Raw genomic sequence first — 17,563 nt, 5'->3', positions numbered from 1 at the left:
ATGCGTTGCCAAGGTAATTGTGTCTGTATCACAATTCTTTTCAAAGGTCTACATCTGCCATGTTTTGACATTATTCAAAAGAAGTTTGAAGAAAATCTGGTAAAAATAAGATGTTGATCTCAAAAGCATGCTGAAAGTAACACATTTCCTGCTGCCAGTTGGTGGCGCTATAACTTTGACTCACAACAGTCACATCTATGTGATCAGCCTTGTACAACAAACACACAGCCGAAGATTCATCAAAATCAATGAATGTATGCAGAAGTTATAACACTTTGTTTCCCTTTTCTTGCCATAAATTCGTTGCCTCGCCACGGCCAAACAGTTTGAGATATCCAAAATCTGTTTGCAATTAAACAACTTAAATGTGTTAGCACCAAGTCAAAAAAGTTTGGTGTAAATTGTATAAACCCTATAGGAGTAGTAGTATAAAATTCATAGCCTGTTTTTTCAAAAAATGTATATTCAAACCAAAATATCTGACTTCCTGTTGGTCGCAGCTAATGACTGTAAATTAGAAAGTTGTCCAGCTTAATGAGAACAATATGTGTCCAGAGTTTGGTGACTGTAGGTTAAACTAACCCCCCACTTTTGTCAAAAGATGGCGCTATAGAGGCCCTGCTCCCCACCTGTTTCTACTGCTTTGCCCATGTATACTGGTTGGCATCTCTGAAGTTTATAGAGTTTCATGCAATTTGAAGCATGCTAAGTGTCTCAAAAGCATCCAGCATAAAAAGCATAAAGTTTGATGCGTTGCCATGGCAACAGTGTTTGAGATATCGCGATTCTTTTCACAGGTCTACATCTGCTGTGTATTGACATTACACTGATGAAGTTTGAAACAAAACAGGTAAAAAAAATAGGGTGATCTCAAAGCATTTTGAAAGTGACACACTTCCTGCTTTCATTTGAAAGTCATGTTTCCAGTATCTGTAAAACCGCCTTCTTCCATTTAAAAAAACATATCTAAATTACGACACATGCTCTCAATGACAAATGCGGAACAGTTGGTTCATGCATTCATGACTTCAAGACTAGATTACTGTAACGCTCTACTGGGTGGTTGTTCTGCTCGGCTTTTAAACAGACTACAGTTGGTCCAAAATGCGGCAGCTAGAGTTCTTACTAGAACCAGAAAGTATGACCATATTAGCCCAGTTCTGTCAACATTACATTGGCTCCCTATTAAACATCGTATAGATTTTAAAATCTTGCTACTTACTTATAAAGCTCTAAATGGTTTAGCTCCCCAGTACCTAAGTGAGCTCTTAATGCATTATAGTCCTTCACGTCTATTGTGATCTCAGAATTCAGGCCAGTTGATAATACCCAGAATATCAAAATCAACTGAAGGCGGCAGATCCTTTTCCTATTTAGCACCTAAACTCTGGAACAATCTTCCTAGCATTGTTCGGGAAGCAGACACACTCTTTCAGTTTAAATCTAAACTAAAAACACATCTCTTTGCTCTTGCATACACATAACACATTATCAATACATTAACATTTTTCAAATCCGTTAAAGGATTGTTACACTGCAATAATTAGGTCGGCCGGAACCGAGAACATCTCTCTGCTTATCCTGAGGTTTGCCGGGTGCTGGATCCAGGCCGTATCCAGATCAGATGGAGAACCTGTGTCTGGACCTGACTACAACGTAGCCCAGGAGACAATGGGCCTACAGATCCAGTTCTTGCTGCATCTATAATTCAGATTTGTAATCCCTGTATCCGCTTACATATATTTATATATAATCTATTTTTAATCTCAATAATAAAAATGTATAATTCAGATTTTGATCTCCATATCCATTTACATATATTATATATATCTTCCAAGGGGTTTTTTCTCTCCTAGGATTTTTTTCCCAGTGTTAGCACGCTGGGTTTTTCTCCTAGGGGTTTTTTTCCACCCCTGGGAGTCAGCCAACATTGGTTTAATGTAGCACCATCTTGTATATGTTACACATTACCACGCTTGCTTGTACAGCTTATTTTTAACCACTTCTCTTTTTTTTCTGTGCTTCTAATATGTAAAGCTGCTTTGAAACAATTACCAATTGTAAAAAGCGCTATATAAATAAATTTGACTTGACTTGACTTGACTGCTGCCAATTGGTGGCGCTATAACTTTGTCTCACAGTAGTCACGTTCATGTGATCAGACTCCTATAACAAACACACTGCTGAAGTTTCATTAACATCAATCAATGTATGCCGACATTATAACACATTTCGTGTTTCCCTTTTCTCGCCATAAATTCATTGCCTCGCCATGGCCAAACCGTTTGAGATATCAAAAATCCGCTCCCAATTTTGCATCCTTAATGTCTTGAGTTCATGCTGACCGAGTTTGGTGGCAATCGGATTAATTGCCTAGGAGGAGTATATCAAATTCCAGAGCATGCGTTTTTCAAACAACCCATAATAGCTGACTTCCTGTTGAGGTGACGTATAACTTAGAGTATGAACGTTGTTTGGCCCGATGAGGTCTATATGTGTACCGAGTTTTATATTTGTATGTGCAAGCGTGTTTGATATATGGACCAAGTTTTCGGACCCAATTCAAGGGGGCGCTGTCGAGCACCCCTCCCGGGTACCAGCTTCTGCCCGGCCCTGATGGCCGCGGATTCCAATGTGTGTGCGCAAATTTTCAAGAGTTTTTGAACATGGTAAGGGCCCCAAAAATGCCGGAATAGTCGGAAAAAAAATAATTTCCTAAAGTTCCCTAAAGAAAACAAAAGGGCCTTCAGCCCCTTACAGGGCTTTGGCCCTAATAATAATAATCCTAAAGAAAACAACAGGGCCTTCAGCCATTGGCTTTGGCCCTAATAATCCTAAAGAAAACAATAGGGCCTTCAGCCCCTTACAGGGCTTTGGCCCTAAAAAATCCTTAGAAGAACAAGAGGGCCCTGCGTGCTAATTCGCTTGGGCCCTAATAATTAATGCAGACTTACCATAATGACTATTGCAATCTTTTAAAAAAAGATTTTTAAGTATTGGTGAAATTATAGTTGGTTTATTACAAAAACACACAAGAAATGGTTATTTTTTAAAAAAATTTCTCTGTTACTACAAGGACGGGCAATGAGAATAAAACACTCACTCTTCCAAAGTTGTCTGTGTGTTGTTGATAGTCTGAACTGCCCTAAAGAGGAAAGAAAGATAAAGACATAAATGTCTTGTTAGACACGGAGTAAAAACAACATACCAGAGACATTTCAGAAATATACACTTCACAAGCGTCCTTGAGCTTGGGAAAGGCGCTATATAAATTAAACATATTATCATTAAGTATGCAAAAGCAGATGTGAACGCTTGGTCAATGTATATTGCAAGCATGTGATCCCCTTGTACATACTTTTGTGATTTTGTGTTAGTGACAAACCTCAGTATTCAAAATATTTTCATATAAAACATTTTTTATTTTTATGATCAGTACCACTACAATATCAATGAGTGTATTGCTGAAATTAGTGCTCTTGGGGCAATAGTACAGACATAATGTGGAGGCAATACTAGCGTAAACATAGTACCAAAGTGAATAGCAATCTAGTCTAAAGAAGGATGTACATGTGCATATACTAATTACTACACACTCAGTAATATAAAGAATATGCAATACTATTATAACAGACAGTAAAACAAAAAATATAGCTGCCAGCAGCAATTATTGAGGCGTACACAATGCAGACAATACAGTGATACAATGGCAGTGTCTCTTTTCAAATATAGTATTTAAGTCTTTAAGACAGTACACATTACACAGTATATATAGATACACATATATATTATTTTATACCATTTAAACAGATCTAAAAGGATTTGTTATCCTGTGGCTCCTTCTGGTGAACAACATTAGCTATAGCCTTCATCTCTCATTCCCATTAATTAAATGGCTGATTTTGTAATAATTGCTGTTGAAACTCGGCATGTTTGCTCAGAATGTCTTGTTGTCTGTGTGTCAAGTTTTGTGTTAGTTCACAAGATATAGGCCACATATCTATATTCAAAAGTGTCTTGAGCTGGTGGGTATCCAATTTTGTGTGAAAAAAATGCTGTTGTTGTTTTTTCAAACACTTGAAATAGTGGAAAACGTTTTTACATGGATATGGATATCAGTGGATTAAGGGGGCACTAAGGAATGAAAAAAACAAACAAACATGAATTTTGCCTTGATCTTAATGGTTCCAGGGTTATAGGAAAAAATTTGTTATAGTGTCACATTATGGCCAATTTCCTAATTTAATACTGTAGCGTCTGGACAAATCAGACACACAATTATTCATTATATTTAATGAATAATCCAGAAATTCACTCTCTCAAAGTTCTGTGAACCCATCCCTCTAAACTGCAACTAGCATCCCAAATGAAGCTAACACAGAGACAGAACTAGGTGTCCTGTTACAGGACACAAGAAAACTGATAAGAAATTTTTATGACCGTCAGGAATTTGTGACTCTGACTTCATTCTTTCTGAGAAGGACAAATGAACCCTCTTAATGTTATATATTCTATATATGACCACATGAGAAATGTATAAATGTGTATCCAATTTTCCCCTCTCTTGATTTTCCTTTTATAGGGTTTATTCTATGCATTCTCTCTTTTGAACTATTTTGGTATTAATGTTTCAGAGTTAAAATTAATGTTTCAGAGACTAAAATTCCATGTTTGGTATTGATGGACTCCAACTTCCGTTTCCTATTTGTTAATTAATGTTACATGTTTCTAACTCTGTGACACGTTAGTATTATAAGAATCTAGAAGGTTCTTCTCTCATTCATCCAATCCAGTGTCTTATGCTAATATCTTGCCAAAGGCACAAAGACTCGTAAAGTTCCCTCCGAGAGAACAACTCTTTATTGGCTCAGACACCTTAAGAGAGTGTGGCATCTTCACCCTTTAAAATCACTGATCATAAGATCACAGTCTTTCATTTTCTTTTACTGAAAAACGCTGATGTCAAGATAATGCTGTACTAGAAGCTTCTAAGGAACCCCAAGCTTGTGCCAGGCTTTGGCCTAGACCTTCCATTCACCAAAGTTCCTCTGAATCCAACTGGTTCTCTCTCATCAAGTCAATATCAGAAAGATTCAACGGGAACCTCCACAAATTGCATCAGGACAGTTTTATTTCAAATGGGCGAGACATGCAAGTATCAAACAAAGTCTCATTATTTAATATATTATGTATCCTTACCCCTTTTAAAGAATGGCCTGTTAAAACTAAACTGATGGTTTGCTCAAGGCTGTTGATCTGCTGAATTTCAAATAATGCTGTAACTTCTTGCTTTCCTGTATTCTGCTTCAGCTCTCTCTTTCCCTTGGTAAACTGTATGCATATTTGTGTGTGTTTGTTAGTTTAGTTAAGTGTTTAGTCTAGTTAAGTCTTGTTCATGTCACACGAAAGTTGTCCGTGTTTCATGCTCATATACTGGAGTCCCTAATTATGCCGATCCTGACTACAGGCTCTTAGTAGTACTGTACAATAAGATTGTTATTTCCCATAACCTGGAAATTAACATTTCTTAGAATTTTATTAACTGATCCAAATATTTATAATTAATTATAACTAGTTGATTAATTATCATATTTATTTTGAGCTAATTTGCTACAATACACAGCTTTTTCTGCCATATTTCATAACAATCAGCCATTCAGATGTGACATTATAAGCGGCAGAATTTCATTTGGCTGCTGGCCATGTTTGTTTGGTTATACGAGTAATATTTGAAGAATATGTTACCATTTGCCCCAAAGAAGGGGCATACCCATTTTCAACTTGATTGATTGTACAGCTTCAGAGTTACAAGCATTTTTTGTTGTATTGAAAACTTGAAAAAAAAAAAATTGTATTGGTATTTATGAATGTTAAATAAACATTTAATGATCTACAAGCATTTAACAGATTTTAATGTACACTAATTATATAAAACTAGACTGGCAGTGCACCCCAAAATCTATGCATTTATTTTCTATTCAAAGGAATGGAAACTGATACAAAAAACCTGTGGCTCCCTCTGGTGGACAACAGCCTTCATCTTTCAGTTGAAATGGCTGATAGTTTAGAATATGCAGTTAGCCTCCCGAGCATCATAAATTCATGAAACTAAGATATGTTTGTCCGCCAGAGAAGATGCAATTTTCAAATTCACCAATTTACGGCATTATTATTAGGCACAATTTTGATGCAACTTGGTGTTCGTCCTCAAAATGTTCTGTGGTCTATGTGCAGGGATGGGCAGTATTTATGATACATGTATTTCAAATACAAAATAGTATTTGAAATACTGAATAGTAATTTGTATTTGATAGGGTTGATGAAAATGGCTTTATATTTTGTATCAAAATACTTTAGTGTTGTATTTTTAAACTTTGTAAAAAGTCTACATGATGACATCATATAATTGTAGCCTCTGATTGGTGCCTACTCAGTAGTTTGCCGATTGCCAGCTTTCCATCAATTTTTAGCATAAACTGCTATAATTTTTAACAGTTTATGTTAAGTTTTGGTGTTCATTTTGGTAGCCTAGGCTAAATAGTTTACCAATTTACATAATGTTCTTGAAAACTATTATACCGAGCAGCAGCCCCCTATATTTATGATTAATAATCAAATGATTAATTAGTTAGAAACTAGTCGCCATAAAATACAGGAGCCATCAGTTGTCTTCTTATGAATGACTTGTGCCTTGAGTCAGTGTTGCTGATGCAAAGTAGGCCCTTTGTTACCAAACAACAAGTAACTAACGCAAACATTAAACTGTTGGTTACTTTAAAACTAACCTTCATCTGGGAGATCACAGGGATTCGTGAATATTTGATCTGTTAAAGCCACAGTATGTAAATTTTTTGCCACTAGAGGTCGCTCATTCAAAACAAAGGTGTAGCTCGATGACTCCTTGATTTCTCTGAATTAATGGGAGGTGTTGTCTTCACGTCTACAGCCGGTGGAAAAGAATTGGGATGAGACTCAGGCAGAAATCACTTTGCTAATGAGGGATGAGCGCGACACAGCAGCGGAACTTTTATTATGCCACAGTCGCTGCTTCCGCTTCTTCTGGTCATTCGTATTTGGGGTAAAGCAGCGCTGTTTTATCATGTTAGACATATGTGTGTTTAAAGTTGTAATAGTGCTACTCTGTGCATTCGCTCGGCGGCTACTATGAGACACTTAAATGGTAAAACATGGTAAAACATGGTACTCATGGTAAATCAAGAAAAAAAGATTCAAACAAAAAGACTTACAATGTTGAGCTATATAACAATGATTCGTTTTCTGTCAATGAATGTATCCAAACAGTTGCTAACCTGTCTAATAAAACACATAATATACTAAAGCGTCTTTGATGTTTCCATGGTTTCTACAAAATAAAACTGGAAATCAAGGGTAATGATGTCATTGATAAGCGACACACGGACACAGTCTGTGTCCTGGTTAAATTTGCTCATTCCTCTGGAATTTAAACATTCTTGGAAACATTTGGGATAATGTAAGTACACAAGCCAACAAGATATATAACATTGTTCTAGTGTTTTTTGGATATTTTAAACCAAAAATCCTATATATTGTGCCTTTATCTGGTTTCATATGTCAGACTGCATACATCGGACAGAGAAAAGCTGTTGCTATCAAACATCGTTTACTTAATCAGTCAGTGTAATGGTGAAGGGATAGATCAAATAGGCCAAATGATGGAAGGTTCGTGAAGAAATTTCATGCTTCCTTGTAAAAGTATTTTTTAGTATTTTTAAAATACAAAAATACAGTAGTTTTATTTAAATACATGGTGTGGCTGCTTTGGTATTTTATTTTAAAATACATACAACCCTGTTTATGTGTATTCAATTTTGTTAAGGCTAGAGATTGCATTCAAGAGACACTGACACTCAATTAATGTTAGTATGTTTGCACGTTTCAGGCCTTGAAGGGAAGAACCTCACCATGTTGCTGTGATGAGCTTTAGTCATAAGCAGCATGCGGCCAACCAGGTCTGTAGTGGACACACCCTGGGTTCTCTTGCACTCTCTGTAATGAGCAACTTTTAGTGAGAACCATACTAAACATGCACAACATTAGGACCATTAAAGCGAGGCATGTAATGGGCTTACCTGTACCTACCCGACTGTTTCACTTCTTCATATGTGTCTTTTCCATCCACAGTAAGAGTGATGTCATCTGTGGAGACAGAACCACAGTTAAGCTTTTTCAAGAGTCAACTACTGTGAAGTCTTTAGTGAAAATTAATGTAATAATTTTACTCTAGTGCTTCTTATTGTAGGTTTAACTCTACATAAAGTGCCAAAAAGATTGGTTCCAGCTAGTGGTGTGTGGTACACTGTGCCCAAAATATTTTGCATGGAAGACCACGACCAAAGCCATGGGCAAGTTACCAAAGGCTATATTTCCAGAGGACAAAAAAAAAATGATGCTCTGGAACCCTTCAGCTTTGTTTTTATTCAGATGCTGGACATATGTTTTGCATATGTTACTTAAACAAGCTGTTGAGATTATGAAACTTGCAGTCTCAAAATATTAAACAAACGCTATACAATTAAAGACTTCTCTGTGTTGACTTCAGCATCAACATTTTAACACAGGTCTGACATGGTTATTGCTTATATGCTTAAGTTCTGACCTCCATGAACACAGAAATCACAGCAATATTTGTCCAGAGTCTCAAGTGTGGTGACATATGGAGCTCCTTCCACGATCTCATCCACCCACTTGATGGCTCGCACCATCTTATATCTCTCAGCCTGAGTGAACACTGGAGGACCTTTGTGCTTAGAGATCTCATCTGCATCAAGAGAGAGACATTAGCATCAGTCAATTTCGTTTCTATCTTCTATTACTTGTTTAGTACGGAGCCCTGCACATTACACGCAGACATATATATATATATACATACACACACATATATATATATATATATGTATATATATATATATATATATATATATATATATGTGTGTATATATATATATATATGTGTGTGTATATATATATATATATATATATATATATATATATATATATATATATATATATATATATATATATGTGTGTGTATATATATATATATATATATATATATATATATGTGTGTGTATATATATATATATATATATATATATATATATATATATATATATATATATATATATATATATACACACATATATATATATACACACATATATATATATACACACATATATATATACACACATATATATATACACACATATATATATCGTAGCCACAAATTAAAAATTTGTTGTTCGCATTAATCCTATTTTACTCACTGATCACAAACTATTGAACTGTAGTATATAAATATATAAATATACAGGGCTTTATATTTTTTGCTCACCAGCCAATGTTACTAGCCACCAGTGGTTTTCCAAAGCTTTGTTTTGCTCACCAGTGGTTTTTCAAAGTTACTAGCCACGCAGCATTTTCACTGGCCACAATTTTGACATCCATACTATATGGGGAGAAACTGTCAAATAGATATTTTTAATATTATCTCATAATTTAGCAGCAGGTATATTAGGCATGGATCCATTATACTGTTACACATGCGTTTCCTTTCTCAACTGTTTACTTTCACTTAAAACAGAACTGACTGTGTTTACGTGAATACCGGCATTTTGACATTATTTTGTGTGTATTTGACTGTTTTAAGTCCGATAAGCTGAGAAAGAGAACTCAATTTAAGTCAATTTATGGGGATTTATGTCAGCACACTTTGGGTGTGAACACAAAACCTGCGAGAACGAATAAAATTATGTGCAATGCATGCAATCCCATGCCAAAATCCAAGCCCTGTAACACCAACAATATTCATCCGGAACAAATGAAACAAGTGAGGGTAGGCGGGTTTGTGTGTCAACTCGATGTCAGAGAGAGGAGAGAGCGAGAAAGAGCAGCTGGTATCATGTATCTATTCTGCTGAAAATGAGTATTGAAAGTGTTTCAGATATTTCGGTATCGATACGTATCAAAAAAGCAGAAGGATATCAGTTTTGATATTGTGTCTGATAATCCTGGTTTTCAGCTTCCAGTCCCCCCTAATGTTTTCTGAATGCCCATGTTAAGAAACTCTGATCTTAGAGAGAATGCCATTGGGTACCACCATGATAAGCTTCTGTTTCTACCCAGACCCATCTATACCCTACAACGGACATTCAAAATCCTATTTCAATCATGCCTTCACTCCATTTCTTGTGTAAACTCTTATCTGTGCAAGCCAAACAAACATTTCTAAGGTGTCATTGATTGAAAGGCTGTTGTTCTGTCATACTCAAAGGGAAATCCATGTGACACCCACATTCTTGCATCGTGCAAAAATTTAAATTAAAACAAAAAAAAAAAAAAAAAAAAAAAGTAAAAATTAAAAAAAGTTAAATTAAAAGTTAAATCATAAAATTAAAGCTTAATTCAAACACAAGTCTGCTTAAGTATACAAGGAAATAATCACAAGTTTAATTCTTCCCCTCAGTTCAAACACAGCCTGACATGACATGACACTGAGATCAGTATAACTACTGCTCAGTGGCAGTTGGTGTATTAAAACAGAAGTATGTCTGGTTCCTGAAAGAGCACTTGGTCTCAAGTATGCTTATCTCATCCCAGTCAGCTGAACTGCTGAAATGACTGCAATGACAAAGCAGGACTATCATTCTGTCAGTCAAGCAACACTGTGTGGCACTGTTAGTGTGTGTGTGTGTGTGTGTATCCTCACCGTCAGTGTGCACTCCAACAATGAGGTAGTCCCCCATAGCCTTGGCTTGTCGAAGTTGGTTGGAATGACCATAGTGGACCATGTCATAGCTAAGAAGAAGGTAAGGTAGATGAAGACAGGCTTTAGTTTGACCCAAGCCTATTGCATAGGGTATTACTCTGTTGATAATAATGTGTGGAAACCTTTAAACATGCATGATTAAAATAATTTTGATATCCACAAATAAATAGTTCACAAAGCAAGTGAAAGAGTGTTATCTACAAAGAAATTATGATACAGCTTACACTCAACTTACCGATTTAAGATGTTGGACAGGTCATCTATCTATCTATCTATCTATCTATCTATCTATCTATCTATCTATCTATCTATCTATCTATCTATCTATCTATCTATCTATCTATCTATCTATCTATCTATCTATCTATCTATCTATCTATCTATCTATCTATCTATCTATCTATCTATCTATCTATCTAGTCAGTCTTTTTCCCCTCTGAATTGGAATTTATAACTTGAAAATGCAAGTTTATATCTCACAATTCTGAGAAAAGAAGTCAGAATTGCGAGATGTAAACTCGCAATTGTGAGAAAAATGTCAGAACTGTGAGATAAAAAGTCATTAGTATCTTTTAAATTGTTTTATTCCGTGGAGGAAACAAGCTTCCATATATCTTATAATTCTGACTTTATAAAATGCAATTGTGAGTTTATATCATGCAGTCATTTAGGTCATATGATGTGCATTTAAAGTAAAATAAGATTGTTAAGATAAGAGTGATTATATAATATATGTATATAATAATGTAATATAACAATGTATATAATATATGTTGAAGCCAATGACTAGTCAATGGTGGCATGGCTCTGCTGTATCTTAAAACAGACAGCATCACAGCAGCACTGGAACTGGCCATGAGCATGAAATATTTACTACTGAAACTGGTTTGCCAGCATCCAAACTGCAACTGAGCTCTGCATATTTGACCAGGGAGAATAATAGTAGAGCCAGCAGAGTGTGAACCCTTGCGCAAAGAAAATATATTTCCCCTATATATGAATGATCTATATATTAAATGATTTAACGGTATATGTGAAAACGTACAGAATAATATGTTGTGTTAATATATTACAATGTATTGAATAATACATAAGGAATTGCCTCTTTCATATATTGAAAAATATGTGACAATATATTTACTAAAATATCATAATATATGTAATTTTATATTCACGAATACACTTCATAATATATAAATGTGATTAGATATAGTATTGCATGTGTAATATATTGCAGATATATTTACTCATGCAGTAAAAACACATACAATTATATAGACATATTTAATGTAATATATTTCTTATATTTTATAATTATTTACATAAAAAATGTTCATATTTTCAAGCTAGTTAACAAAAGCACAACTGCATGTAAGTATTTAGCAAAAAGACTATCATTGTGCTAAAGAGAGCACAGCCATTATTTTTTAAATGAAGCAATTATAGCCTTAATGGTGTTTGGCTTTTTGTCAACCTAACCACAGGCTCTACTCTTCAGCACAATGGTAACCCTAAAAACTCACCCATACCAGAAAACCTTTTAAATTCCAAGTTAATACAACTTAAAACACTAACAAATCCCCCTATATTAATATTTAGCAAAATGAAGATCATAAAGTGCAGCAGTCAGATTATGGTAATGTGAAGGGAGCTGTGGGGTGCAGAGAAACTGTCTGTTGTGTTCAAATATCATGGAAATAATAACAATGAATCTTAAAGGTCTTAAAATACATTTGTTTGTTTTAACTTTGGAGATGTTTTAATGTATTTGCTTCATGTCGAGATTCTCAGCAAAGCACATGCTTAGTACTCATGAAAGATTTAGTGATTGATTGACCCAGTGTCAGCTGATCAGACTGGCCTTCCAACCATGTCATGTGTTTACTGCACATGACAAGGCTGGTTATTCTTCATAGGTCAATCAAACCCAGTTAGACTACTTTGCTGCTCTGCATGGCTGTATTAACACAGCTGTTAAAAGATACACAAGACTGGCCTTAATTTTAGATTTTTTTAAATGGTCATCATAAAATAAAAAAACACCATTGCTTTTCCATTATTCCCTTTCTATGCCACCAAATTCATCTAACGGTGAGACTATTTACTGAAATGTAGAAGGACCATGACCACAGAACCGTTATACAACCGAAGCTAGAAATTAGAAATGCAGCTAGAAACTAGAAATGTCACAGCCCTATTCTTTAGTAATTTAGAATGACATTTAAATGGTGCTTGTCTGTGCAAAACTCACTGTCACAATGTTAAGGTGTTCTCAGTGGTTTTGCTTGCAAGGACTTGATTGCTTGCACTCTCTCCTAAGTTCTATCCTTTGTTTTTGTTTTCGTCTTTCATCTTTGCTTTGCTTCATCATTTTGTGTTACTCACATTCCTTGTGCTCTCATCTCCTGTCTTGTCAGTCTGTCAGTCTTGTAATTTGGTTACTCTGTGTTACTCCTGCCTTCTGCCAGGTTACTCCAGATTCCTTCCTCACCAGAACACCTCAGACATCAAGACTGCCCAACTTGGTGTTGACCCCTGCCTTCGTCTCGGGTTCTGGTTCTCAGATTTCTCCTCTAACCTAGTTGCTAGTTCAGACTGTCTGATTGTTTACGACTGGAGGCTGCCAGTGACCTGATCTACCCCTTTGGTGTTTCTACTGCTCGCTCGGATTCTGACCCTCCTGCCTGCCTGACGACCCCTTCATCTTCTGAAATGGCATGGTCACTGTCTGGATTGCTTGTTGGACCCTTGCCTGGCTTTCATGACCCCTTTGATTCTGGCCATTGATATTTTCAGTTATTAATTTTTAATATAGCCGTGTTTCAGCATCCATCTGGTCTATCATCCTTTTCTTCTGACATTGCTATGCACAGGTGCTCTAGTGGGGTGCTAGATAGCCCAAGCCAGTAAAGCCCACCCTCAGTCTCTATGATACTCTGGTCTCTGGGTATGACTTGGCTCCCCTACTAAGTCTATGGGATTCACCCTTTTAATTGTCCATCAAGTGCAATCATATAAAGGGAACCTATAATACCCCTTTTACAAGATGTAATATAAGTCTCTGGTGTCCCCAGAATGTGTCTGTGAAGTTTCAGAATACCACAAAGATAATTTATTATAGTTTTATAAATTTGCCCCCATTTATAAATTTGCCCAAATTTGCCCCTATTTGGGTTTGAGCAAAAACACACCGTTTTTGTGTGTCCCTTTAAATGCAAATGAGCTTACATTAAATTCAGCCTTACATTGTACAAACCAGAATCGGACACTGATGGAGAGACTCAGGAAGAAGTTACAACTTTTAGAATGCAACTGGACGTTTCTGAATGGTTAGTGGATAAATTTATGTAGTTGCTGTGGAGTTGATTCAACTCATCGACTAGCATGTGCCGTCATGTTAATCTTTTTTGCAAATCCAGCACTGAATTGATCCTCGTTTGTGAAACTGTAAAATGTAAAATGACGGCATGGAAACAACACTCTACTACAACAAAACTTCCTCTTCTCTAAAGCAGCCCAACATGGCCTCACCCCCTTTGCTGCGTGTTCTCAGGGGCAGGGTTTATGTAAATTTTAGGGTTAGTGATGTCACTAACCTCAGAAGAAGCTTCTTGTAGTTCCTTTTAGTAAAACAAACAGAGAATTCTTTAAAAGAAAATATCTCCCTTTGCATTGAACTTTGAGCGCTGTAACTTTGCAGATATTGTTTATGCTCAAACAGCAACATTATACATAGTTATATATACATTATATATAGATATACACATTATATATAGTTAAAATCATAATCAAGGACGCCTTTAGGAAAAACAATGCTGTAGCACACCTCTGCTCAACATGACTCATGTATGAAACACAGAACGGTGCAGGATGATTTAAACGGTTTAGGTGTTTGTTCTACACTTAAATATGAGTTAAGTAATAGTAATCAGAAATCAAATAAGAAAAAAATTGTTTTATTGATGGGAATCATTTCAATTACATATCCTTCCTGAGGAGGGAACAAGATACTGAATCAGTCGCTAATGTGAAGACCTTCCAGGTGTGACGACTGTCTGAAGCCTTCATATTATCACAGCAGATGGCTGATGGCAAAAGCACTGCCCTCCAGACACGTCTGCACCATCACTCCTCAGATTTCTATGAAGGATGTTGAATGCAGTAACTAAGAAGCGGCAACATCTCATTCCCTACTCAGGGAACCATGGTTACATACAGTATGTGACAAAGAAGTTGCTTTTCATAGGTTCACTCAACTCTGCGTCAGTTGCTATAATAATATAATATAATAAAGACATGTTTTGAGACTCGGAGAGACGATAGCACAGAATAAAGATGCTCACACCAGCCTCCTATGTTTCTGCTGTGGCCTCAGAAGACACAGTAGTCCAGTGCGGCGGCTACACATTGTCATGTTGTAAATAAGACAACATCTGTATTGCAAACCCCTCCATGTTGCGGTTGTTATTGTTGTTTTTGGCATATACCTACCAACAAAACGTCATTACCATTGAAACCAATGCAGATAATCCAGAAAACGAAAGAGCGGTATGGACACACAAATCGGACCTGAACAGTTGCGATAATTTAGCTCAGATTTCAATCGGATACACAAATAATCGGATTTGAACTGACAGTGTGAATGTAGCCGATGAGTTCCACCCTGAGGAGAGATGACTGCACTTGCTGAAACATGATGAAACGAATAAGCTAAATTAAAGCATGGGCAGAAAAATGTATTCTTGAAGAAGATAAATCTGATGAATGATGGCATGGGTATATCATATGAGGCAATGTCGACGCCAGTGAATCGCTGTGATTCTATACGGGTTTCAGACAATCGTCACACCTGGAAGGTGCTCCCGTACTGACACAGAGCCAAAGGAAAACAGTAAAGCAGCCAGCAGCATCATGAGTTGAAGCTCTGTCTGACTCACTGTGACATTCTCCTGTTAGGCTGTAGAGGGTTTTATGACAACAACAGTAAGGTGTGGGCTGGCGGGATTGAGGGGGGTCACTGAGCGCTCAGTGTTTACACTGCCTCTCATTGGTAGTTCATTCCACTGTCTAATATTCTGGCATCCCAAACATTCTGCAACATTCGAAAAAAACACCATCACTCAGGCAGACATAAATGGCTGGAATTCTGAAAGAGAAAGGCTCAATAATCCTGCTCATCATGTATTGCATCCAAGCACCTCTTTTCAGCCACATGCACTCACATACTCTGATGTTTTATCAGATACAGCCTTTTTAGAAAGAAATATGTCTACTACTAATGTTATCTAAACTCGGACACCCAAACCAAAAAGTAGATAGCGAGCTTATTCCTCAATATGTGTGTTTAAGAATTTGAGCATGGTGAAAAAAACAAAAAACAGATGAGATTCAGGAGTTGGATACACTCTAAAAAATGCTAAGTTAAAAACAAATGGAAAATGGACAAACCCAGCAATTGGGTTGTTTTAACTCAGCGGTTAACCCAGTCGCTGGGTTTGCCTAACCTGCTGAGTAGTTTTGGGTAGTCAACCTATTTTGGGTTCATTTTAAGCCAGCCATATAGTAATTTTTAAACAATAATCGGGTTAAATAAAACATTTTATTATAACAAATATAATAATGTTCTTCTTACTGTATTGGTCTGTTTAGATATGAGTTTGATTTCAAACATAAAGTCGGCAGAAATGTAGTGTTCACATAAAAAAAAAGTAATGCGAAGTCTCCCAAATCTATGCTGAATCTATTAACCTCATAGGGAAATCAACCTTATAGAATAGAATTCCTCTATTTAACTGCATGAATACATAGATAGATAGATAGATAGATAGATAGATAGAGAGTAATAGTAGCCTCTCTCTCTCTCTCTCTCTCTCTCTCTCTACAAATCATATTACAAAAATATATAATAAAAATAATACAAACAAAAATATGTGTTGGTACAAATAAATGATACAAATTAAGTATGATTATATATAATCATAATTATTTTTATTTGTAGAAGTAATAGGCTATTAGTAGTAGTAGTAATATTAATAGAAGCAATACAACTTCTTGAGCATTTAGTGTTTTAAGACTTTATATTAGATGCGTTGCAGTGTGCTGTGGCTGTCAAGTCTATAGTCCAGTCATGTTATCTTATTTCAATGTAAACAGAGCTCTAGTACTGGGATATAGTCTTTCTTATGCCAATGCGGTGAGATGTATTGCAGTGCGCACTCACCATCCATCGCACCAGACGCGGACAGTGCGCCTCCTCTTCTCCGGACTGCAGGCTGCGGCGGCGGACGGAGCGCTGATCACATGATGCCCGTTCTTCATCATTTTACAAAAAAGCCCTTTTCGCAAGCACTTCTGCACAAATCAAAGTCAAAACACTGCTACTCCACTATATTGGTTATTCAGTGTGTGTCAAAGGACCGGGAAACCTCCTTTTCCAGGATAGCCGGCTTCTGCGTTAAATGAAGGTGACGTTCTAATGTGGGACAACGCCTCCTCGGCCGGCCAGCAAAATTTACGAATCACACTACTGTGAAGGCATCCTCATGAATATTAACGAAGTGACGTGACGTTTGGTCCATGGGCCTAATTAATTTGCTGAAAGGCTTAGGGGCGTTAGCGAATGGACGAATCCAACTAGTCATGGCGTGTCTCATGAATATTGCTTTACGTGCTGTGCGCCCCCGGAAGGTTTTCAAGGAACGTCCGCACGACTACATTTATATTCATGTCCTGCGCCTTTGCAATAGTAGGATT

At 36.4% G+C, this 17,563-nt stretch overlaps 1 protein-coding gene across 4 annotated transcripts in view; it reads right to left on the bottom strand.

The window, feature by feature from the left end:
- LOC137018008 (ethanolamine-phosphate cytidylyltransferase-like) overlaps window positions 1–17,309 on the bottom strand; it is a 35,527-nt gene extending 18,218 nt beyond the window's left edge. For 2 of the 4 annotated variants that reach the window (XM_067382853.1, XM_067382854.1), the window contains exons 1-6: window positions 17,031–17,309; window positions 10,751–10,839; window positions 8,639–8,800; window positions 8,112–8,178; window positions 7,944–8,028; window positions 3,104–3,145 (exon numbers count right to left, since the gene is read on the bottom strand). In XM_067382853.1, the coding sequence (XP_067238954.1) occupies window positions 3,104–3,145; window positions 7,944–8,028; window positions 8,112–8,178; window positions 8,639–8,800; window positions 10,751–10,839; window positions 17,031–17,131 (546 nt within the window). In that variant the 5' untranslated portion in view covers window positions 17,132–17,309. Of the gene's footprint in view, window positions 1–3,103; window positions 3,146–7,943; window positions 8,029–8,111; window positions 8,179–8,638; window positions 8,801–9,376; window positions 9,422–10,750; window positions 10,840–17,030 lie in introns of those variants that run through there. The other 2 variants (XM_067382855.1, XM_067382856.1) reach the window with 2 other exon arrangements.
- Between the last annotated feature and the right edge of the window lie 254 nt (window positions 17,310–17,563).

Source organism: Chanodichthys erythropterus, chromosome 3, assembly GCF_024489055.1.
Source record: "Chanodichthys erythropterus isolate Z2021 chromosome 3, ASM2448905v1, whole genome shotgun sequence".
Classification (NCBI taxonomy): Eukaryota; Metazoa; Chordata; class Actinopteri; order Cypriniformes; family Xenocyprididae; genus Chanodichthys; species Chanodichthys erythropterus.
This window is presented reverse-complemented; position numbering and strand designations above follow the sequence as displayed.